Below are 23,430 nucleotides of genomic sequence, written 5' to 3' on the forward strand. Positions count from 1 at the left end.
ACACCAAGGTTGCCTGTTCGATTCCCACATGGGCCAGTGAAGCTGCGCCCTCCACAACTAGATTGAAAACGACAACTTGACCTGGAGCTGGTGGGTCCTGAAAAAACACACTGTTCCTCAATATTCCCTAATTTAAAAAATCTGAGCTGCATGTGAAGAATCAGTTGGCTGATGTGGCTATTGCAACCGCAGCAATAAAAGGCCCCTTTCCTGGGGCCTGCTTCCTTGACAGTCCGCTCGAGTTCTGCACAAGTGTGGGAGAAGCAGAGGAGTTTGCTTTCATGGTTTTGATCATAGTTTACTCGCGTTTATTTTTTTCCACTCTTCTCACTATATTCCAGAGCCAAGATGAGTGTTCTGAACTGTTTAAAGATTTCAGCTAATTAGAGCCAGTGTAATTGCAATGAGTGAAGGATGGGGTGTTTGGAAATCACAGATAATTAGATAATTTTAAGTGAAACCCCTCTCTGAATTAGCAGATCTTAGAAACAAATAGCATTTTGATTTCTTTCTTCTACCTCCCAGAGGCTACTCTGCTTAAAATATAAACCAACACCATGTTTGAGGTTTAGAAAAATATAAAACATGGTCATCTAACATTAATGAACGTGGAGATTACTCAAGACTTATGATTACCCATTTTACAGATGAAGAAACCAGAGCCAGATTTTAGTTTCACGATGTTTTGGGGATGATGATTTCACTGTGGCTTTTTAAATCCTTTTAGTAGTTTTAAGCAGGATGTGTGAGTGTGTGTGTGTGTGTGTGTGTGTGTGTTTTGCATATATTTGGAATCATGTAAACATGATAGAATCTTATTATAAAGAGTTTATTATAAAAATCACATCTTTTGAACAACATGGAAATATGGTCCCTTTTCAGGTGGGGTAGTTTTATCTCCTGATATCAGGAACCCAATTGTGTTATGTGTGGGGGCTTATATAGGAAATACAAGCTTTTTAATTTTACAAAACTTTGAATTTCCAAATCTTGAATTTCACACTGAGAAGGAATGGATACAGTTTTTATTAATTGTATTAATATTTACTAAGGCAAAACATTCTTCTGAAACACCAAATCTTTAAGAAGCTGACTGCAAGCATCAGTAAATTCTTAGATTTGCTAATTATGTCATTAGCTGTGAGATTCTTCCATACTGTTTCCACATTTACTTAGGTGGGTTAAGGTAGTCAAGAGGCTTATGATTACCCTCCCGGGCAACTCCAAAACAAGCCTGGGTTACTGCTACCGCTGTGTTGACTGTTCGCGTTACTTCTTCTGGTGTCTTCCCCAGAGATGGGTTCACTTCCATTATATCTAATCCTGATAGCAGCCCTACAACAACAAATGGAAATAAGGTAATTCATTAAATAGTTGACATTTTAAATTCAGTATCTTTGAAATATTTTCCAGGAGTGCAAAGCGTTGGTGACCAACTGAAACAACTTTAGTTCTTGCCTCATGTGATGGGCATTCTGGGAGGGTCAATAGACATTTGATTTTCAGATCAATAGATTTTCGGATCTATTGGCCATGTATATACTTGCTTCTTCATTCACTCAGATTTATACCCACCTGTTTTGTAAACTTCTTCTGTAATGTAGAGGCCTTCTCTGTAAGACAGACCTCCGATGACTGGTGTGCCAGTGGCTGGTGTGAAAGATGGGTCCAGTCCATCGACATCAAAGCTCAAATGAATTGGCCTTTTCTTTCTTTTAAGAGGTGGGGAAAGAGTTCAGTTTAATGTTGTCTTAAGAGTTAATAGATAAATATGGTTTTTACCTTGCTTTATAAAATAGTAACTCATGAAGTTCTGTGATTTTTACATAAAGGCTTTATTAATAACTTCTATCCGTTAGTGTCAGTAGCAAGTTCTTTTAATCATATTTAGGTTACAGAAGCGCACACACACACGAAGAGCAAGGTATCGTACCTTCCTACTAGATAGCTGAATGTTTCTTCCATCACCTTGCCAATTCCCAGTTTATCCACTTCAGTCATTGAAAAGTATTTAATACCCAGAGTTTTCAAAATGTAGCTATGAAAGAGGAGATATTAAGAGAATCTACAATTAATAAGGAGGCCGACTTTATTCCCTCTTACTTCCTTTCAAGAAAAAGATCAATGTGGTAAGATACGTAAAATATTTAAGTTCTGTAAACTGTGTGTATATCAATATGATTTAACAACAAATCAAGATAAAAATCATCTGAACACATATATTTGTATGTACATGTATGTATATAAATATATGTAGACTTAAGTATAGATATATAGACTTGGTGCTTAAAATACGGTTTTCTCCTTGGTTTGGCCAGTATACCTAGCACTCAAAAGGACAAAAATGATGGTAAGTTGCATCAAGGGATAAACTTACTGTTCTCCGGGGTCCACGTCTCTCAGGCCAATATACACAATATCTTTGGCAGATATGCAGGGAGTCACCCAGGAGAATCCTGGTATATCAGGGATCTAAAATTGCAATGTTTCCATTTGGTTATATATGCTTCTCTTGAACAAATCTTACATTGAAAGTTAAGGACACTTGTTGGACTGCATATATCTTAACCTCTGAAGCTCTGCAAACTTTCTTATAAAACTCTGCCCCACCTACTAAAGCGGTGTAAGAATCCAAAGGGACAATACATACATATAAAGTCAGTTCACAAACTATCAAGGAAGGTAGAGGTAAGGAGCTCACCACCTTTATCCGCCAACCCGTTGCTTATGGGCTGCGAGAAAACAGTGTGAGATTATACCAAGAACAAGATGGCACAGGGGTTCCTCCTTCCACCTCCTAAACTTCTGCTAAAGTTTATTATTTTGTAATAGAATAGCGACCAGCCTTTTACCTTTCCCTTTAGTTCCTTCAAAAGGAAAGACACAGGTTGTCCGTGTAAGTTCCCACTTGAGGTTGTCTGTGGAGTGTTGATGTCAGCATGAGCATCCACCCAAATGACACAGAGATCCGGGTGGACCCTGGCATGGCCAGAGATACTGCCAATCGCCAAACTTTAGAGGAAAAAGTTGGAACATCAGGTTTGCAGTATCATTACATATATCACATTATTCACTCAATGCTCTTGCTTGATTTTCCTTTAAGTCAAAGTGACTGATATTTCTCATAGGTTTTAAATTGAAGATGCCAACTAAATAATGAAAACAATAGAGAAAGTAGAGAGCTTACACTTAATATTTACTAACAAGTTATATTTACATCAAGACATTACTAAATAATTTGTCATTTTGTTTCGAAACCATCGTCTACTAAAATTGAAGATTTAGTTTCACCAAAAATTGAACTTGGGTAACAATACTGGGCACACAAGAAATTCCTTAGCATGATACACTATTCCATTTTCAGGGTTAAAGCAGGTTTCTTTTCTGCAGTCTCATCTCTCTTGGTAAATATTTGATTACCCCGGGTGAATTATGACAGAGTCCTTCCATTTTTTTTCTTAAAATGTAATTCTTTGCAATCAGAAAGCATCACTCAGTAGTCCTTATAGCCACTTTAGCCAGTATATTCCGGGTTCGCACTGACTCTGTTCAACACTCAGATACTATGCTTGAACTTCCTAGTTTCCTGCCAAACATTTAAAGACCCACTCTTAGACTGGTCCAGACTCTCACAGTTCATCTGAAACACTCCAAGCTCCAGAAAATTTGCCTGAATGGAACAGCTAAGTAATACCTAACACAATAGCTAAAAGATTAGTGTTTTTCATACAATGCCTGTATCCGTCCACTCATAAATGTTGCAAGTACAATTCAGAGAATCATGAACTTTTCGATTCTCCAGGTGGAAGCAGTCATGCCTTGAGGTTCTGGCATTGATTATTCGTCTTGATGTTTGTTTTCTCTTTAGGTTTCTTGTCTTTTATGCCACTCTTAAAATTTACACTTAATTTTTTTTCCATTTAAAATAGAGAGGCCCAGTTTCTCAATTGCAGTTTTGTCACAGAAGCCTTGCTAACAGTTTTGTTTTGGAAGAAAAAAGTGAGGGAGAGGAAGTATTTGATTCCTGCACCAAGAGCCATTGTAATGTTTATACTTTCTAATCTAGTCATACTTCTGGTAACTTATTTTGGGACCTTGAGAGTAAACATTAAAAAGGCTCATGCACAAAAACGATATTTGCCACATTATTTGGTGAAAATGGTGATGTTGGTAATAGTAAAAATTTGAAAATAACCTGAATATCTGACAACATGGGTGTGTATAGTGATATAATGCCTTAATGAAAACTTACGCAAGAGTGAAAACTTATGCTTATATATATCATGAAGTAACATAAGGAAATATGTACTGTAGACTAAGAACAAAACATAGACTACCACATACACACGCACACACACACAATTGTCAGACAAAATCATGTATTATGTTGGTGCAAAAGTAATTGCGGTTTTTGCAATTATTTTTAACCTTTTAAATTGCAATTACTTTTGCACCAACCTAATACAAGTGAGAAAAAATGGCAAGGAAATACACCAGATTTTCAATTCCAGTTGAAATGGTTGTTAGGGAATTACAATTACCACTGTGGTTTTTTTTTTCCTCTCTTTTATATGTGTGTGTGTTTCATTACTTTTATAATGGAAAACACCTTTAAATGTTGACCTAAATGGGTTGTCCCTTTATCGATAATCAAGTACAATCAGCTGACTACGCATTTCCTCAGTGCTTATTTATTTAGAAATGTGAGCCTGTGCTGACTATTTTACTGAAATTCATATTTCATGTATTTTCTGCTGTAATGAAGATAATGCAAGATTTTAGATAGTCTGTTTCCAAAATAAAGTAGTAACCAAGAAATTTTTTTTAAAGGCAGAAAAATCGGTATGAACTATTGATCAATGCTTCCCCTTCCATATTTTCTCTGTTACGGTTTTGGTCACCCTGGCTTTATGCCTTTTGTGCCCGATCCCCATAGTCAGCATCATTAAACAGGACCTGTGGTCTCCACCCAGGACCAGGCTGGTCCTTCCACTCTTCTTGACTTCTGCCACCACACCAGCCAGCTGCTCGTTGGCTTTTCCCACAGACCTTGGATTCTTCACAATTTGGAAGGGACTGTCATTGGGGACATCAGCAAAGGGCAGGTCCCCATAATCTTTTACATCACACTCTATAATTAAAATCAAAAGTCACAGGTTACTAAATAAAAAAGGATTACAAAACCATCTGTGCAGGGTGATTTTAAAATTACAAAATACGTATATTTTCTAACGTATAAGCAAAGAAAAACAACCTGGTGGGACTGTACAAGTTGTGAAGGTAGAAACCACGTCTACTTTGGCCTGACATCATCATCTCACCTGTGCCCCACACCGCTGCCTGCTGTACACTGGGTTCTCAGTAATTATTTCTTGAATTCATCCACTTAGGCTGGTAAGTACCACAGTGGTAACCTTCTGGTTTGGGCTTAATGGGTGGCAGCCATCTTGTCTCTGTCTCTGCTTATGTACTTTCTACTTTTCTACCATAATCATGTTTTGTATTGATAATAAAGAAGTAGTTTAAATATAAATAAGTATGTATATGGATCCCAAGGAAAATACACCAGTATTTTCTACATTTTCTGATTCCATATTAACAATCCAATCTGACACCTGCTGAAGCACTTCGGCTCCTCCTCCATCCATGGACCTTGCCTTATAGTGGTGCTGTCAGAATTAAATACAGATATGTGATTACCATCCAACCTAACACTTCAGCAAGCTTGGGAAATAAAGGCTTCATTATTACTTTTTAAATAAGGTAACCCAAAGTTCCTAAGGACCTGGGACACTTCTTACAAGGCCCTGCATTAGGCTTCAAGGTACAGAACTTTATGTAACACTACGATAGGGGCTCAGTTCAATGATCTGAACTAACTAGTCTTCGTGTATTGTATTTATTCATGTCTCTGTGTATCTACGGTTCAATAATACCTTCAAGAGATTTAACCCGATATAAGATGTGAACAAATTATGCTTGTTAACTGGTCCAGTCCATTTACCCAAATCTTCTGTTCTCTGTTGGGGTCTCTCTCTCTCTCTCTCTCTCTCTCTCTCTCTCTCTCTCTCTCTCTCTCTTTAACTTTAATTCTTATTTACTAAAATTTTCTAAAATTGATTCATTTTCAGTGTACAGGTCAATGAGTTTTAGAAATATCTACAGTCTTTCAGCCACCACCACAATTGAGATTTAGAAACTTCCATGACTCCCCACAGCTCCCTCATGCCCCTTTGCAGTCACTGCATCCCATGGTATGGATGGGCCACCTCTCATTTATCCCTCTACTGGCTGATGGACATTTTGTGGTTTCCATTTTTGGGCTATTATAAATAACGTTGCTACAAACCTTCCAATACAAACCTTCCAGTACAAACAATTGCATGGATGTGTCTTTCCACTTCTCTTGGGTAAATACTAAGAGAAGGAGTATGTTTACTGGGTCAAAAATGCAAATGTACGCTGAAGAAACTGCCAAACAGCTTTCCAAAGTAGCTGTATCATTACGCATTCTCATCGGAAATATCGGAGGGTCCTAGTTGCTCCATATCCTTGCCAATACTTTATCAGAGTTTTGTACATAAAGATGACATTTACTTTAGCCTACACTTTTAAAATATCATTTTTTATTTGCATGACTATATATATGTGTGTGTGTGTGTGTGTGTGTGTACATGCATACACACGTCATTATTATTACTGTTTTATTTCCTCTTACAAATAGGGGTCTTCTTGCTAATAGTGTACTTCCTGCTGTCCCTTGCCTTTCAGTTTCAATCCCCCCAACTCCCCTACCACCCACCCCAGCCCCAGCTTTTGCATACATAGATTCTCTTATGCAGTAGTCTGTCTGGAAAGACAAAATATCTGAGTAAATAAGCAATATTTATTGAGCATTCTCCCCATACCCTTTATAATTTTTGTTTATTTTTTACAGGATGTGCTTCTAAAGTTATAGCCTATGCTGCAATTCTGTGGTATAGATGTCACTCCAGACACACTCCATTTTAACAGGAGCCTGCTTCTTCCTTCAGAGTATGAAGGAAGTCAGGCTGATCATCTTTCAGCTTAAAAATTACCTTGTTCTTTAAGTTTCTCAAGCAGGCCAGCCTTTCTCAGTACCTTAGGGCCTTCTTCCACTCCTCCTCGTGGCTGAACAATTAAAAAACAAAGTAATTCAGACATGATCTTGATCATCAGATGCCCCAATAGGAAACTCTTTTAATTATTTAATCAGTTGAATAGTAACGACCATTTTTTGAGTTCCTACAGAGCCAGAAATAAACATTATCTTTTAATCATGACAGCAAGGTAGATTGGATTGCTCCTGTGTCAAATATGAGGCCCCAGAATCCGAAAGGTTAGTTTCTTGCAGGCCTACAGTTAACAAGCGGCAGAGCCTTCGAACCTGATCCAGTGCCTACGGATTCTAACACCTGCATCTCATCTTCCCATCACACCACGTTACCAAGAGTGAACATTTATTTTGTGCAAAAGCACTCTGATAGGTGAAGATACAGTGATGAAAAGGAGAGGATTTCTGTCTTTGAGTAATGCCTAAGCTAATCGGAGATTTGGATATTTCACCCCAATTACAGCACTTGGAGATTTGCTTCCAAGCAGATAGAAGACGTCATAACAAAAACAGGATGCCAGGGACAGAGTGTGTCAGGTGGAGCAGATGACATTTCAGCTGAGTGATGCAACACGAGTTCAGGAAAATGGATGGGGTGATGGAGAAATTTTGCAAACCAGGGGAACAGCTTGGGTAAAAAAAAAGCACAAAAAAAAAAACAAAAGTGGCACGAAAGAGACCCACATGCAGATCGTCACAGTAGTAAGGATGGAAAGCAGGCAACAGGGACATGCATCACCTGGGAGCAGAAACCACAAAGACCAACCTATTATTTCAAGGTTTGACCTGCTCGATAAGCACAGTGGACAAGAATTCTACCCTCGCTGTTTTTACATCAGGGAAACCAACACGCTTCCTCCTGGCCCTAAATCTTCTCTAGTCTCCTGGTTGATTAGTGATCTGAAGATACAGTTCTCTTGTGTATCTCTCTGATTCTACTTTCCAGCAAGGGTTTTAGATACAACGTTATCTTGTGTTGTCAGAATGAAAAGAGGAGACATAAGACAGGTGCGTGTATCCCTAGGATTGGGCTGTGGCACCAAACCAAGCAAGTATCTCCTCCCAATTCAAATGAGCAGAAGGCTTGTCCTGGCTGCCAGGTAAATCCTCGATGTTAGATTCCTGTCTCTGGCAGCGAGGGACCCCACACGCTCTGTCTGACACTTGGCTCCTTTACTCCATTCCCTTTCTTCAGATAGATTCTGCAGATATATTCTCTCCTTCTTAAAACCCATTGAAGTGCTGCTTGGCTTCTACTTTGCCTTTGGCTCTGTGTTTGTTTTCATCTTCTTTCCATTATTCGATTTCGGTCCCAGGTTCTTTACACGGCGGCAATGTATTTTGTAGTGTAGCACTTACACTTAGTAGACTCTCAAAAATTGTCAGTTTGATCAAACGTCCCTGGCCATTTTCTCTCTCTCCCTTTTAAACTTCAGAACAAATCTTAGTTGACTCTGTATTTGCTTCAGCATAGTCATTACATTTCCCAGAGCGACACTTCCTAGCATTCTTTTTGTTTGTTTGATTCAAACTGCTCCACACAAGCAGTCTTTTCTCATTGCTTGGTTTATCAGCCCACTTTGGAAATCACTTATTAGCTCTGCCACCTTTGAAGCTGGGCCCTGGTTCCTACCTGGCCACAGGTATAAGATCCACTGTGACTCTAAAGAGGCATCAGTGCGGGTCAGGGACACAGGCTTTGGGATCAAACAGTCCTGTCTGGAATCACACAGTCAAGGCTGAGTGACTTGAGCAGATTACCAAACCTCGAATCACACAGTCAAGGCTGAGTGACTTGAGCAGATTACCAAACCTCTGAGCCTTAGTTAACTGTAAAATAAATGTAATACCTACCTCATTTTTTGCCACCACATCCCTCCTGCTTCCCACTGCCTTACAAGGGCGTGAGACAGGGGATGGAGTCCTTTCTTAGACTCAACTTTCTAGTCATCTGCGCTTGAATCCTCTCTGTTGCTTGTTTGTCAGACTTTTACCTCCTTTAGCAGAGGACACATGCTTATATGTTGGCCATTTTTCCCCCCTCTATACTATGGTTTAATATAGAAAAAAATATATCTCTGAGCCCTTACTATGTGAGACAATAAGCTTCATTCTCGTGAGGCCATGTTTTAATGATGGAAGGGCTGTAGGGGGATAAAAAGAATTACTGAGAGCAGAAAATGCATCAGGTTATATTTCAAAATACTATCCCTTAGAGGGGCTGTTATTATCAGCATAAGACCTTCTGCTGAGGTCTAGGGCTAAGGGCATTTTCAGGATCCTTCCTTCCTTCCTTCCTTCCTTCCTTCCTTCCTTCCTTCCTTCCTTCCTTCTTTCCTTCCTTCCTTCCTCCTTCCTTCTTTTCTTCCTTCTGTTTTTCTTTCCTTACCTCCTTCCTTCATTTCTGTTTACTGCCCTCTTTTTCTTCTTTCTTGTCAGCTATTTCAGTCCTATCTTTGTAAGAACCTGTCCCAAGAAAGTGAGCGTATTGTGGATTTTGCAATAACCCCAGCCTTAAATGAAACACTTCTCTGTCAGCAAAAATGTCCCTGTGTTCTGGGAGAGGCCTTTGAAAGATTTCCAGGGGAAGTGAAGCAGTATTTACTGACAGTCCACCTGCAGTTTGGGTCTCTAACCTCTGACCTGTCCCATTTAGTTTTGCAATAAAAAGCCTGAGTGCAAAGCAAGAGTTCAAAACCGAGAGGAGTGAAACGCTGACCAGGTGAACAAAGAGAAAATTCTGAGAAACCTAGAGAAGATTCCACTTAAAATAATGACAAAAAAATTAACCTTAAGAGTTTAATTTCACATTTTATCTTGCTTGCTCTTGTTTTTGTTCTTTTTTTTCCACCCCTCTTTAAACACAGACACATGCTGGAGTCTAAGCTCTCTGTAATCTCATATTGACCAGAATGAATGTGCCCAGACAGAAAAAAACATTGTATAGTTCAATGTTGCTGGCATGTCTGGCAATCTGGGAGTTTCATAAATCCATGAGTCCTTTCCATGTTGCCAATTTACAGTCAGAATTTCTTTCAGTTTTCTTTTTTCCTCCTTCAAAGAGAGGCACACAAAGGCTCCTCGTTAGTCCATGGGCTAACACTTTTCTAGAATCATTAAAACACTCAAATAATATGAATTATTCACAAGTTGCATAAAGCAAAAATATATAGCTGATCCAATTAAAAGAACTCTGATCATTGCCGACAACCTATGAAATTTTTCTAAGCATTAATTACATAACTAAATACATGTGTTTTCTTAAAATTTTCTCTCTCAACATATACACAGTAGCATCAAAAGCAACGAGAGCACAGAAATCTAAATGAGTGGAGGCAATGCAGAAATAGTCCATTTCCATTCAAATAAAAATATTTTCTCTTAAAAAATATGAGGAAAAAGTTTGTAGAGTCAAATAAAACCAGCTGTGGCTGAGATTAGGAGTCAGAAGACTAGGAGTGAGTTGGTGATCATAATTATACAAAGTTGTAAGACGGTGAGACGACTTTAAAATATATACCATTTTGGGGGCCAGAGTATATGAGGAAACGTAACTAACCACATAATAACAATTACTGATTTTTAAGTCTGAAACTTTCTAATAAATTCTAGATATTCAAAGCCAGGCTTTTTACTCACCTGTCCCTTGGAGAAAGGAGCTCCGACAATCCCTATGGATTTGGGCTTGGAACTCATGCTCTGATACTTCTTGTCACCGCACCTGAGTTCTCCAACCAGTCTCTAGTCTCTGCAATCTTCAATGATAGAAGGCACATTTTTTTTTCCATTTATAATTGGGTTGAATCTGTTTACCTTATTCTAATGAGGAAGACTGGCTCCACCTACTGAACCAAACAGGGGCAATCGACTGAAGTCTCCAAAGTTCTTAATACATGAAATAACCATAAATCCCCTGAGTCCAGGTCTCTCATTAGATGAGATTATTCATGTCACCAATTCACAGCCATCTGACATTAACCTTCCCTAATCACAACCTTTATTGCCTAATCTTAATAAGCTTTTCTAATCATAATAAATTAATCTTCGCAAAAGCAGTGCCATGGCTCTAGTTGTGCAAACTCAGGGAAGAGCACTTACCTCTGCAGGCCTCTGGGTCCTCCTGTGTCAAAAAGGGCTGGGACCAGCAAGATGGTCTGTCACATCCCTTGGAGCCCTACAACCCCTCAGGTTTCTAGGGTTCAGGTTTAACACACTAGGATTAATGGTTAATCCATGAGCTATACTTCATACACCAGTAGGGTGCAGTCTTAGGGAAAACATATGACTTCCTTTTCTGATTAATACTTAAAGAAAAACCTAATTACCTAATAACAAGCCAAAGGGGTTACTGTGTGAATTTTGAAATATAGTGTGTAGGAAAACAACAGTTTTTGGAATCATAATATCATAATCAAGATACAAAAGTAAAAATGGCCAACACTAAGTTTTTATCATGTGCCACGTGCTGTTCTGTTTTTTTTTTTTTGTTGTTGTTTTTTATTAAATTTATTGAGGTGACAATTGTTAGTAAAATTACATAGATTTCAGGTGTACAATTCTGTCTTACATCATCTATAAATCCCATTGTGTGTTCATCACCCAGAGTCAGTTCTCCTTCCATCACCATATATTCGATCCCCCTTACCCTCATCTCCCACCCACCACCCCCCACCACCCTTACCCTCTGGCAACCACCAAACCATTGTCTGTGTCTATGAGTTTCTGTTTCTCATTTGTTTGTCTTGTTCTTTTGTTGTTTTGGTTTATATACCACATATCAGTGAAATCACATGGTTCTCTGCTTTTTCTGTCTGACTTATTTCGCTCAGCATTACACTCTCAAGATCCATCCATGTTGTCACAAATGTTCCTATATCATCTTTTCTTACCGCCGAATAGTATTCCATTGTGTATATATACCACAACTTCATCCATTCATCGTGCTGTTCTGTTTTATATTATCTCATCTAATCCTTGTATCAACTTTATGGCAGGTCTCTGCATTTGACTGATATAGAAACTGAAGCTCAGAGAGGTCGCCAAATGTCACACACAGGTTGTAGAGGAAAAGCCATGATTCACTCTTAAATGTTCTGGATCCACCCAACCTGTGGGCGGGTGCCAGCTCCTCATGCCTGTCAGACCTGTGTGGGGAGCTGTTTATTGTCACGCAGAAGTATAGATTTAGAAAAAATGCACACTAAACATTCTTCCAACTTTACAATGACACGATTGGATTGTAATTTAAAAGGAAGATTATTAGTCGTTACCAGAGGGTAAGGAGGGAGGGGGGTGGGAGACGAGGGTAAGGGGGATCAAATATATGGTGATGGAAGGAGAACTGACTCTGGGTGGTGAACACACAGTGGGATTTATAGATGATGTAAGACAGAATTGTACCCCTGAAATCTATGTAATTTTACTAACAATTGTCACCGCAATCAACTTTAAAAAAATAAATAAATAAAAGGAATATTTGCTTCATAGAAACGAGTTTATTTTTCCTATTGGTGGGAGAGAACATTATGCGGCATTTAAATTCCATGAAGGCAGAGAATTTTGTTTGTTGTATCCCCAGGACCTAAAGAGTGCTGATATATGATAAGCACTCAATAAATATTTATAGAATGAGTGAATGAGGAAACAAAGGTCTCACAGATTCGTTTTAATAGAACCGTTTTCCAAATAGGCTCCTATTGTTCACTTATGGATTTGCTTGTAATTCCTAGGTATTTATTTGTGGTTTTTGTATAGCTAGATATGAAACTCTTTTGGTGTTAACATTGCAAATAAGTTTTCCCAACTGTCAGTAATCTGAAAACTTTGTATCTGTTTTCATGCAAAATCCTTAATTTCTAAAAAGGCAACTAAATAGTTTTCCCATTATGCTTTGTGCTTTAGAAGTTTTGCTTAAGTCTTTCCTACTTCAAAATCACAAATATATATTTCTATAATTTCTTCTATTTGCCTTAGCGTTTGTCTTTAGTTCTCTAATTCATTCACACCCATCTTTGTATATTGTGTAAGTTTTTCAACTACTTTTTTCCCTATATAGTCCATCAGTTTCCTAAACAATACCCATTGAACAGTCCATTCATTTTGCCTCATTAATTTAAGGAGTATGTCCACCATATACCAAGTTCTCCTACATATATAGATGTGTCACTGAGTTGTTTCTTCTGTCCCATTGGCTTATTTACCTGTGGCTGCACCAGGTCCACACTGTTTTATTACCATGATTTGATGGCATAGCTTACCATTCTTTGGACAAGAGTAACATTTTTGCTCTTTTTCTTCAAAATTGAATTAGTTATTCATGGGCCTCTATTCTCCATATATTTAGAATAAGTTGTTAGATTACCCTCCACACACAAAAAAAAAATCCCTCCTAGAATTTTTACTAAATTTACAGATTAATCAGTAAAGATTTGTTATCTTTCAAATTTCATTGCCTGAAAAAAGAACAACAACAACAAAACTCTAACATCTGAAAGTTCCTCCTATATCAAGCTGAGATTGCCTTCCTGTTATTTGACTCATTGATCACAACCCTTTGATCCAAGTAAAACACACTATCTCTTGACTGTCATGTTTTTCTTGGGTCCTCTATCATTTAGACTGTATATCTCCACATACCTCACCAGTTTCTTGTATCACATGATTGATACTTTCCTTCAGGTCACCAACTTTGGTCACTCCCTTCAAAACATTTCTGACTTCCTTTTGCCCTGCTTACGTATGTGGTTCCATTTAGATCTAAGTGCATATACATCCAGGTGTACATGAAGTTATCTGGACCATCAAAGACAAATTTCATAATGCCTCACTTTTCCAGGTCACTGATAAAAATATCAAACAGGGCAACACTAATGTAAGAACTCCTTGGCATTCCACTGGAAACCTCAATCCAGATTGTCATAGCTCCATTAATTAAGCATTAGTTCCTAAGTATAGCTGTTCACTCAGTTCCTAAGTCAAACACGCCATCTTGTCCATAAAGATATCATAAGGAAAACTACCAGGTTTGTCAATAAATTCTTGCTACATTTGTCTGCTACCTTTTGTCGACTACCAGTCTGATTTCCCTGTCATAGGTGATGAGTTGACCCTAACAGACCCTGTTCTTGCTAAACTCATGCTGATTTCTAGTGGTCACTGCTTCCTTTTTTGTTGTAAACATAAACCATCTTTTCAATCCTCAGAATTATAGTCTCAGGACTTCTAAAGGAAGAAGACAGAGGGCATCTTACCTATGTCATTCTATCAGAGCTCCACTTTTTCCAGCTCAAACTTTACCCTTATTTTGGAGTTTTTAATGTCCCTGTGCTACCAGTACAAAACTCTTCACCAGTTTGTTTATCCCCACTCCCTCTCTCTCAAATCCTATCTGGCATTTCCCTGAGGATGGCACCACATCTAGTTTAACTTTGATCCAAAATGCTAGACTGAAATTTGGCACATAAGCCCTTATATTAGTTTCCCAGGGCTACCATAATAAAATACTACAAGCTGGATGACTGAAAACAGCAGAAATCTATTGTCTCACAACTCAGGAGGCTAGAAGTCTAAAATCAAAATGTTGCAGATCTGATAGTATATTATTGGTGTATACAAATGCAACTGATTTCTGAATATTAATTTGGTATCCTGCTACTTTATTAAATTCATTTATCAGTTCTAATAGTTTTTTGGTGTAGTCTTTGTGGTTCTCTCTATATAGAATCATGTAATCTGCATATAATGACAATTTTACTTCCTCCTTACCAATTTGGATGCCTTTTATTTCTTTTTCTTGTCTGATTGCTGTGGCTAGAACTTCCAGCACTGTATTGAATAAAAGTGGAGAAAGTGGGCAACCTTGTCTTGTTCCTGATCTTAAGGGGAATGGTTTTAGCTTTTCCCCATTGAGTACGATGTTAGCTATGTGTTTATCATATATGGCCTTTATTATGTTGAGATATGATCTTTCTATTCCCACTTTCTTAAGAGTTTTTATCATAAATGGGCGTTAGATTTTGTCAAATGCTTTTTCTGCATCTATTGATATGACCATATGATTTTTATTTTTCATTTTGTTAGTGTGGTGTATCACATTGATTTGTGAATATTGAACCAATCTTGCATACCAGGAATGAATCCCACTTGACTGTACTATATGATCTTTTTAATGTATTGCTGAATGCTGTTTGCTAATATTTTGTTGAGGACTTTTACATCTATGTTCAGCAGTTTGGGGAATATAATCAATAATGTTGTAAAAATTTTATAGGGTATCCGATAGACACTTGTCTTATTAGGGAGACCACTTCATGAACGGTGTAGGTGCCTGACCACTGCACTGTACATCTGAAGCTGAAGCTGAATAATAATGAGTGTCAACTATAATTTAATATATATATATATATATATATATATATATATATACATAGTCACAGGATGTGGAGTACAGCATAAGAAATAGAGTCAGTGGAACTGCAACAGCTATATACGATGTCAGAAGGGTAGCAGATTGGGGGAGGGAGGTATCACTTTGTGAGGGGTATAAATGTCTAACTATTACATTGTTTTGTACACCTGAAACTAATAATAAAAAAATGTTGCAGATTCATGCTTCTTCTGAAACCTATAGGGGTTTCAGAAGAAGGGGTTTCCTTGCCTTTTCCGAACTTCTGGTGGTTTTCCAGCAATCTTTGGTATTTCTTGGCTTATAGAGGCATCACTCTAATCCTCTGTCTTTACATGGTGTTCTCCCTGTGACTCTGTGTTTTCACATGCCATCTTCTTATACGGACACAGGTCCTATTGGATTAAGGGCCCAACTTACTTCAGTATGACCTCATCTTAACTAATTATATCTGCAATAACACTATTTCCACATAGGGCCACATTCTGAGGCACTGGAGATTAGGATTTCAACATACCTTTTGGAGGGACACAGTGCAGCCCCTAAGAAACCTCAATAAATGTTTTTGCAATAATAAAAGATGGATAAGTAAGTTGCATAATGAGAGAAACCAAAAAAAAAAAAAAAAAAAAAAAAGCAAACAAATAACAGCAACAAAAAAAACCCGACATAGCTCTTACTCTCTACCTCTTTCTCTTTCTAAGTCTCCAAACTGTGGCCTGTTTCTGCATTGTCTTTTAATCACACAGCTAACAAACAAGACTCTTTTCAGATGAAGCCCAGGATCCTTAGCACTTTTATAGAGAACTGGAAAATACACAAAATCCAAAGGACGAAATCTCTAATGGAGTGATTTTAGGAAGCCATTTCGTTTGATGCATTGGTTGGACTCTACACCCAGTAAAGTAAGGCTGAGCCTGCTCCTGGAATACCTTGAATTTATGGAAATGTTCAAACTGATGATCCCTGGGTAAGTGACCTAGTAATGTCTCTAGAGAAAAACTCTCTTAACCCTTTGTGGCATGCTAGAAGTCAAAGCAGACTGGGCGGCCATGAATAAAGTTTCACTCTGTCTAGCTCATGTCATTTCACAAATATATTTTATAGCCTCTTCCTCTTTCTTTGCCTTCCTCTCTCTTTACCTAGCCAGACTGGAAGCAGTACTCCTGGGAGTATGGAGTCTATAGAAACCAAACTATGGAAGAGTAATATCACTGATCTCTCTATGAGTATAGGGAACTAAAGGAGCACCAGGTGACAGACAGTAACCCAGAAGGGGGAGCTCCACCACTTTGGTGCCCTGAGGTCTCCAGAGATGTCACCCAGTGCTCAAATGGACCCTGATCTGTAGGCTTGGTGTTGGGGGAAGATGCTTACATCTCACTATGTAGATTACGTCTACCGACTCCCAAGAGATATAAAGAATAGGGAGAAGGAAGAAAGTATAAATCATAGGAAATTAACATCACTAGTTTCATGAGCACATATGAGTTCCCTTTGGGTGACTCCTAGAAATAGTACGGGACTTAATGTCCCACACTCATGAGCAAAGATGAAACCAGAGAACTACTGTATATGCCCATTATTGGGGTCTAGATCTAGTCCAAGATACATGTGGCCTGGAACATAATATGACAGCCATCTGAAATAACTGTGACCCCTGAGGCAGTGTGACTTGTCCAAGTCACTCAGCAAATTGAGTCCAAAGCTGAGAATGGAATCCACATTTCTTGGATCTCTCTCGTGCTGTGCCCATTTCTTCACACCACCTCTCTTCACCTGCATGACTTCTTCTTTCTTATAAATGAGACAATCAATCTTTAGCGTTGAAAAGATGAAGGGGATATTCAGAATCTTTCAGAAACCAAAACTGGTGAGTAAGCAGTGTACCACACACTCAAAAAAATAACAAAGAATCTGCTGAAAATTTATCATGTTCTTTACTCAAATCCAGAGCGTCAAACCATGTTGATATTTTATTTCAAGGCTTTCTTTCTTTTGATTTGTTCTATTAAAGGGTGGATGCCCTCAAGGCCTAACTTCTCTGGAAAATTAAATTGAAATTAAAATTAAAAGCAAATTTTTATTCTTTGCTGAGGAGCTTTAATATGTGTGTATATTAATTAACATCGGATATGTATTTCTTATAATTATTAAAGAAAACCAAAACTGTTAATTTAAGAGATGGCATGGTTTAGGTTTTTTGGTGTTTTTTTCCTAGATAAATATCTTGGTTCATGCTCTGGGGACCAGCCTATTTAAGTTTCCATTGAGGCGTTACTGGAGGAAAGTGGGTTTGACTAGCTGTTTTTAAGATTTTTATCTTTGAACTTGGCTTTCGGTAATTTGGATGTGCTATATCTAACTGGATTTCTATATATCATTTTTGGATTTGTTAGGCTTCTTGAGTTTGTGGACAAATATTGTTTACCAATTTTTAAAAATTCCTAGCCATTTTTATGTGTTCAAGTGTCTCATATTCTGTGCCTCATATTCTATTTTCTCTTCTTCTGGGATTAAAGTTAAAAGTGTATTAGGGCTTTTAATAATATTCTCTAATCTTTTACTCTTTTTGTCATTTCATGTTGCATTCTGAAGAATATCTTTTGACCTCTTTTCTGTTTCAATAATTCTTCCTTTAGCTAAATCATCTGGTCAATGAATTCTCAATACCAATTGTTAAGTTATTCATTTTGGGGATACGGTTTCCTCCTTTCTATAGTTATGTCCAAGTTTTTCTTTTATATCTTTAAATATAGTAAATATATTCAGATTGTACGTCTGTATTTGGAATTTTAGTGTTTGAAATCTTTGTTATGTCCTTCGATAGATGAATGGATAAAGAAGTTGTGGTATATATACACAATGGAATACTATTCGGCGGTAAGAAAAGATGATATAGGAACATTTGTGACAAAATGGATGGATCTTGAAAGTATAATGCTAAGCGAAATAAGTCAGACAGAAAAAGCAGAGAACCATATGATTTCACTGATATGTGGTATATAAACCAAAAACAACAAAAGAACAAGAAAAACAAATGAGAAACAAAAACTCATAGACACAGACAGTAGTTTAGTGGTTACCAGAGGGTAAGGGGGGTGGGGGGTGGGAGATGAGGGTAAGGGGGATCAAATATATGGTGATGGAAGGAGAACTGACTCTGGGTGGTGAACACACAATGGGATTTATAGATGATGTAATACAGAATTGTACACCTGAAAACTATGTAATTTTACTAACAATTTTCACCCCAATAAATTAAAAGAAATCTTTGTTGGCCTATTTCTGTGCTTCTTGTTTCTTTCTTATATTGACTTTTTTGTTGTTGTTGTTAATACCAGATCATCTTTGTCTCTGTACTGGTCACTGTTAATGATAATATTTTCAAGAATAATGTAAAGGTATGATGAAGGTATGCAAAAAATATTTGTGTAGTTTCCAGGTACATCAGGGCAAAATATATGTAGGACAACCTTAAATCAAATTCAAAGGCTGAGGTTCCCTGCACCACTCAGGTATTAAAATTTGGATGGAAATCTTTGTGAAAGCTGCTTAACTTCTTATTCACCTTTCAGCTTATTGTGAAGATCTAGTCACTTAGAGTCACAGCTTTTTTTTTTTTTAGGTTCCCTCTTTAATTCTGAACTTTTTATATGCCCTGAGCATTGATTTATGTCTACTTCATTCCATGAGGCTGTCAAAAGTTAAAATTTCCTTGAATTGTCAAATGCCCCAGAGTAAAATCAACTTCTGTTCTAGCTTACCTCCGGGGTTCCAATTTTCCATTTTAACTCTAGCCTTGCAATTCTTTACTGGGTTGTTAGGTCATCACTGCTTTTAAATGAGTTTTACCCAGTATATTTAGTTGTTTTCATGAAGAGAAATGATCTCAATAACCTAGCCTACCATGCTTGGCAACTAAAAGTTTACAGATAGATTTTTGAAAATTCTCATGCAAAATACTGTGCGAAGTTTAATTTATTACCTTTCCAGTGATATGTCCCTGGAAATAGACAAGATATCCACTCTCTGGGCAGACACTCTGAAGATGTGGACTGAGGACACATTAACAAGGTGGCCTGGCTCCCTAGTTCTTCAGAGTCAAGAACAAATGAATCAGCATCACCTCTGAGACGATGAAACATCTTTACTTGGCAGAGGCTCGCACTTCCAAGTCAATTGTTCAAGTTTTTAGCCTATTAATCACTGCTGAAGGGCAGAGCTTTTCTGACACAACTAAGTGCTCATCTGTACTCTATGGGTGATTCAAAACACACATTTGTACTTAGAGAGAGGGGGTGCTGATGAAGGCAGAAGATTCTACCCATCTAAATTCCTTGGTAAGTGATGAGTCAATATGTATTCATTAAAAACCATATTACTCAGTGCTTGCTTCTAGGCTTTTTGTTATTTGGGACCCAAAAGTATAATATATGGATACTACCCTTAACTCGGGATGAATCTAGGATCACAGATTGCATGAACTTGTCATGTCTCCCTAGTCTCCTTTAATTTGGTACATTTCCTCAGTTTTTCTCTGTCTTTTATGAACTTTGGACTTTTAAAGAGTCTCTCAGTTTAGGTTTGTCTGAGGTTTCCTCTGATTAAATTCAAGTTATGCATTTTTGTAAGAATACCATTAAAATAATATTGTGTCTTATTACATTAGAAGGCTTATGAGGTTGGTTTGTCCTGTTACATTTATGTTAACTTTGATTAGTTGGTTATAGTAGGATCTGCCAGGTTTCTCTACTGTAAAATTACTACTTTTCTCTTAGTAATTAATAAGTATGTTGTGGGGTGATACTTTAATATTATGCAATTATCCTGTTTCTCATTATGCTTCAACCCACTAAGTTAAACATCAGTTGATGATTCTTAACTAAAACAATTTATTACTGTGATATTTGCCAAAGGGTAATTACTTATTTCCATCATGTTTCACATTTATTAGTTGGGATTCTACTCTAAGAAAGAGCCTTTATTTCTCTCTCATTTCTTTATTTAATTATATACATGACCATGGACTCATATATTCTTATTTTACTTGATGGGTTATAATTCATTATTATCTGTTATGGACTGAATGTTTTCATTCCCCCACACACACACACACACCCCAAATTCACACATTGAAGCCCTACCTCCAATGTGATAGTATTTGGAGATGGGAGACTTTGAGAAGTGATAAGGGTTAGATGAGGTCAGGAGGGTGGGGCCCGCACAATGGGGTTACTACTCTTATAAAAGGAGACACCATAGAGCTTGCTCTCTCTCTGTCCGCGTAGCACAAAGAAATTATGTGAGCACATAGGGAGATGGTGGCTGCCTACATGCCCAGAGCAGAGGCTTCAGCTGAAACCTGCCTTACCAGGCCCTTGATCTTAGACTTTACAACTGTGAGAAATACATTTCTGTTGTTTAAGCTACTCAGTCTGTGTTATTTTGTTATAGCTGCATGAGTTAAGACATTGTCATTATTTATTTTGTTGCTCAGATTACTCCGAATTTGGCCAATGTTTCAAGTTAACTCTTGTATCTTTCTTTACACGACAGCCACACTTATTGAGTACTTCCTTACTGTCTGGCATCACAAGATGTTCCAAGCTTATCTTGTACTTCCTCTGCTATCACCTTGGGACTAGCCATTTGTCCAAGGAGCCCTGGTTCCTTTTATTTGAGAATGGCATGTGGAAACCAAGCAATGCCTAAAATGATCTATGCTGTGCACAGCTGCTTTTAGAAAACACTTGAAAAGATCATTCTCGAGTAGCATGTAACATCTGAACTCGCCAAACCTCATTACCTTTTAAGATCTGAGCTCAGGCAATAAAATTTCATCTCAAATGGAAACTAGAATCCGGGGGTAGGGGGTCAAATATGTGGTGATGAAAGGAGAACTGACTCTACGTGGTGAACATACAATGCACAATATAGATGAGGCTTTATATAAATGTACACCTGAAACCTGCAAAATTTTAGGTTTCACCCCAATACATTTAATTTAAAAAGTTCTTCCTCAAACATGTTATCAGTTGTGAAGTACTTATTAATAAAAACTATGTGAGGAGATCATAGGAGGGTTTAATTACAAAGAGGAGGAGATACATTCTATGGTTACTTACTTCTTTGAGAAGCCTTCTCAATCAACCCATGACACTCAGCTCCAAGCACTCTCAACCTGCAGAGCAGTTATTTTCAGGAGTACTCACTGCACCATTTAATAGCATTGTTCTAGAAGTTGCAGTCTAATCCCCTCTGATTAAGAAGCCATGCTTTCATTTTGTCCCATGAAGAGCATTTGATAAGCATTCAAATAAATATTTATTAGATTGGGTAAAGAATTTTAGGAGGAAATTTTTAGAGTTATAATCTGAACCTTTAGTCTAAAGAAAGTTCTAATGGTCACTTCTACAACTTTAACAGATGTGATAACAATCTGAATTATTTGCTTGGCATTTTACAATGTACAATGCACTTTCAAGTTATTTATGTCATTTGATCTTTGATCTTTGGTCACATATTCCCACTTTTCCAAGTGGAAATAAACTCAGAGAGGCTGCTTAACTTGCCTCACTGTAACTGGTAAACCTTTGAGCTGACATATTTTTAGTCTAAATGTTATTATTTCATTGAATAATTTCAAAGCATGTTGTCCCATTTGGTCATAGGTTTATGCTGTATAAATATTAGATGTTACAAGTTGACACTTTTAAAAATGTGGAAAACAATTTTATCCAAAAGTCATCCCAAAATTGTTTGAACAAAACTCTAATGTTGTTTGCAGGTACTTTTGTCAACAAGGTACAATGGCTCATCAGGATGGATTGGTTTAACCCTTCATTTTATTGAAGAATATTAACACCAACTATTTGATTGATCTTAAAATATCTGGCTGGAAGCTCCTTCAATCAATGACAATTTACACACATTTATTGACAGATAAAGGATGGGGGTTTGAACCAAAAATCTATAAAATCTTTGCTTGGTCTGAGACACTCTAAGTTTTCTTCTTTTGGACAATAAATACTATGCAACTAAATTGTCTTTTGGCTTATGTTTTCCAGGAAGTTCAAAGCCAAATTTGTGCTGCACCTGTAGCCAATTATGTTTGATAGTGTTACCTGAGTAGTGTGTGTATGTTTCTGTGTGTGCTTCACTTTCATTTTATCTGATCCTGATTTTTAATTTATTTTTGACTATTATATTTATGTGTTGCCTAAAAGTACCCTCAAATTCTTCATAGTCTCAAAGCATGGGAAAAAATAAATAAGCAATTAAGTAGTAAATTTTAAATGTTTTGATAAACTCCTGTTTTTTGAAATGCCATAGGCTAATTTATTTGTATCTGTTGAAAAAGAGGTTGTAAATTGGTTGTGAAAGTCAATGCCAAATAGAGACAGGGGAACAGCCGCTAAGCAGCAAGAGTATAAAAACGCAACTTCTGTTAAGGGTAAGGGGTTTCTCAATTGGGTGAATCTAGTCACTGTTCTTTTCTCAGATTTGGGAATATCCATTGCTTTCCATTCTCACTGAGGCCTGGCTTCTGAGTATAGTATCTCCAGAGTTTCAAATTTTTTACTAACAAGGCAGTTGGAAGGGCTACAAGTAGTATTTACTATGTAATGTTCATGGACATGGTTGCCAAACTCTATTACAACTGAACACCCAGGAGGGCTTGTGCTATTAGGAGGAACTTCTGTTGTTTTCCAGGCTTTCATACAATTGCATGCAAGTTCAAGTTCTGATGCTTTCTTTGTGAATTGACAGAAAAAAGTCACATCCTCATTAAGACACATGTAGTTTTAGTATTAGTTGAATTCATAATGCTGTTATAAGTAAGTAAATCTTCCTAGAGAAGGCTTAGAAAAAATTATGATTATAATAT

General features: G+C 37.4%; 1 protein-coding gene and 1 long non-coding RNA gene across 2 annotated transcripts; one reads left to right on the top strand and one right to left on the bottom strand.

Moving 5' to 3' along the window:
• Nucleotides 1-813: 813 nt before the first annotated feature.
• Nucleotides 814-11,371, bottom strand: ARG1 (arginase 1). The gene is made up of 9 exons (XM_019729378.3): nucleotides 11,234-11,371; nucleotides 10,775-10,890; nucleotides 7,080-7,152; nucleotides 4,957-5,131; nucleotides 2,853-3,012; nucleotides 2,378-2,472; nucleotides 1,934-2,038; nucleotides 1,576-1,712; nucleotides 814-1,335 (listed from the first exon to the last, which is right to left on the bottom strand). The coding sequence occupies exons 2-9, from the start codon at nucleotides 10,829-10,831 to the stop codon at nucleotides 1,169-1,171; spliced, it is 969 nt and encodes a 322-aa protein (XP_019584937.1). The 5' UTR covers nucleotides 10,832-10,890; nucleotides 11,234-11,371; the 3' UTR covers nucleotides 814-1,168.
• A 4,879-nt stretch (nucleotides 11,372-16,250) lies between these two features.
• On the top strand, nucleotides 16,251-22,584 carry LOC141571713 (uncharacterized). The gene is made up of 3 exons (XR_012496747.2): nucleotides 16,251-16,509; nucleotides 19,536-19,882; nucleotides 22,330-22,584. It is a non-coding gene; the product is annotated as an uncharacterized LOC141571713 (long non-coding RNA).
• The last annotated feature ends 846 nt before the right edge of the window (nucleotides 22,585-23,430 follow it).

The sequence above is a fragment of the Rhinolophus sinicus genome, chromosome 2 (assembly GCF_057876585.1).
Source record: "Rhinolophus sinicus isolate RSI-liver-muscle chromosome 2, RSI-T2T, whole genome shotgun sequence".
NCBI classification, from domain to species: domain Eukaryota; kingdom Metazoa; phylum Chordata; class Mammalia; order Chiroptera; family Rhinolophidae; genus Rhinolophus; species Rhinolophus sinicus.

What these genes read in the sequence shown, in the direction of transcription:
- ARG1 (XM_019729378.3), bottom strand. Translation starts at nt 10,831, where the DNA reads ATGAGTTCCAAGCCCAAATCCATAGGGATTGTCGGAGCTCCTTTCTCC. An exon ending in TGAGAAACTTAAAGAACAAG is followed by an intron (nt 5,132 to 7,079) that starts GTAATTTTTAAG and finishes TTTTAATTATAG; the next exon opens with AGTGTGATGTAAAAGATTAT. An exon ending in GACGTGGACCCCGGAGAACA is followed by an intron (nt 2,039 to 2,377) that starts GTAAGTTTATCC and finishes CCTCTTTCATAG; the next exon opens with CTACATTTTGAAAACTCTGG.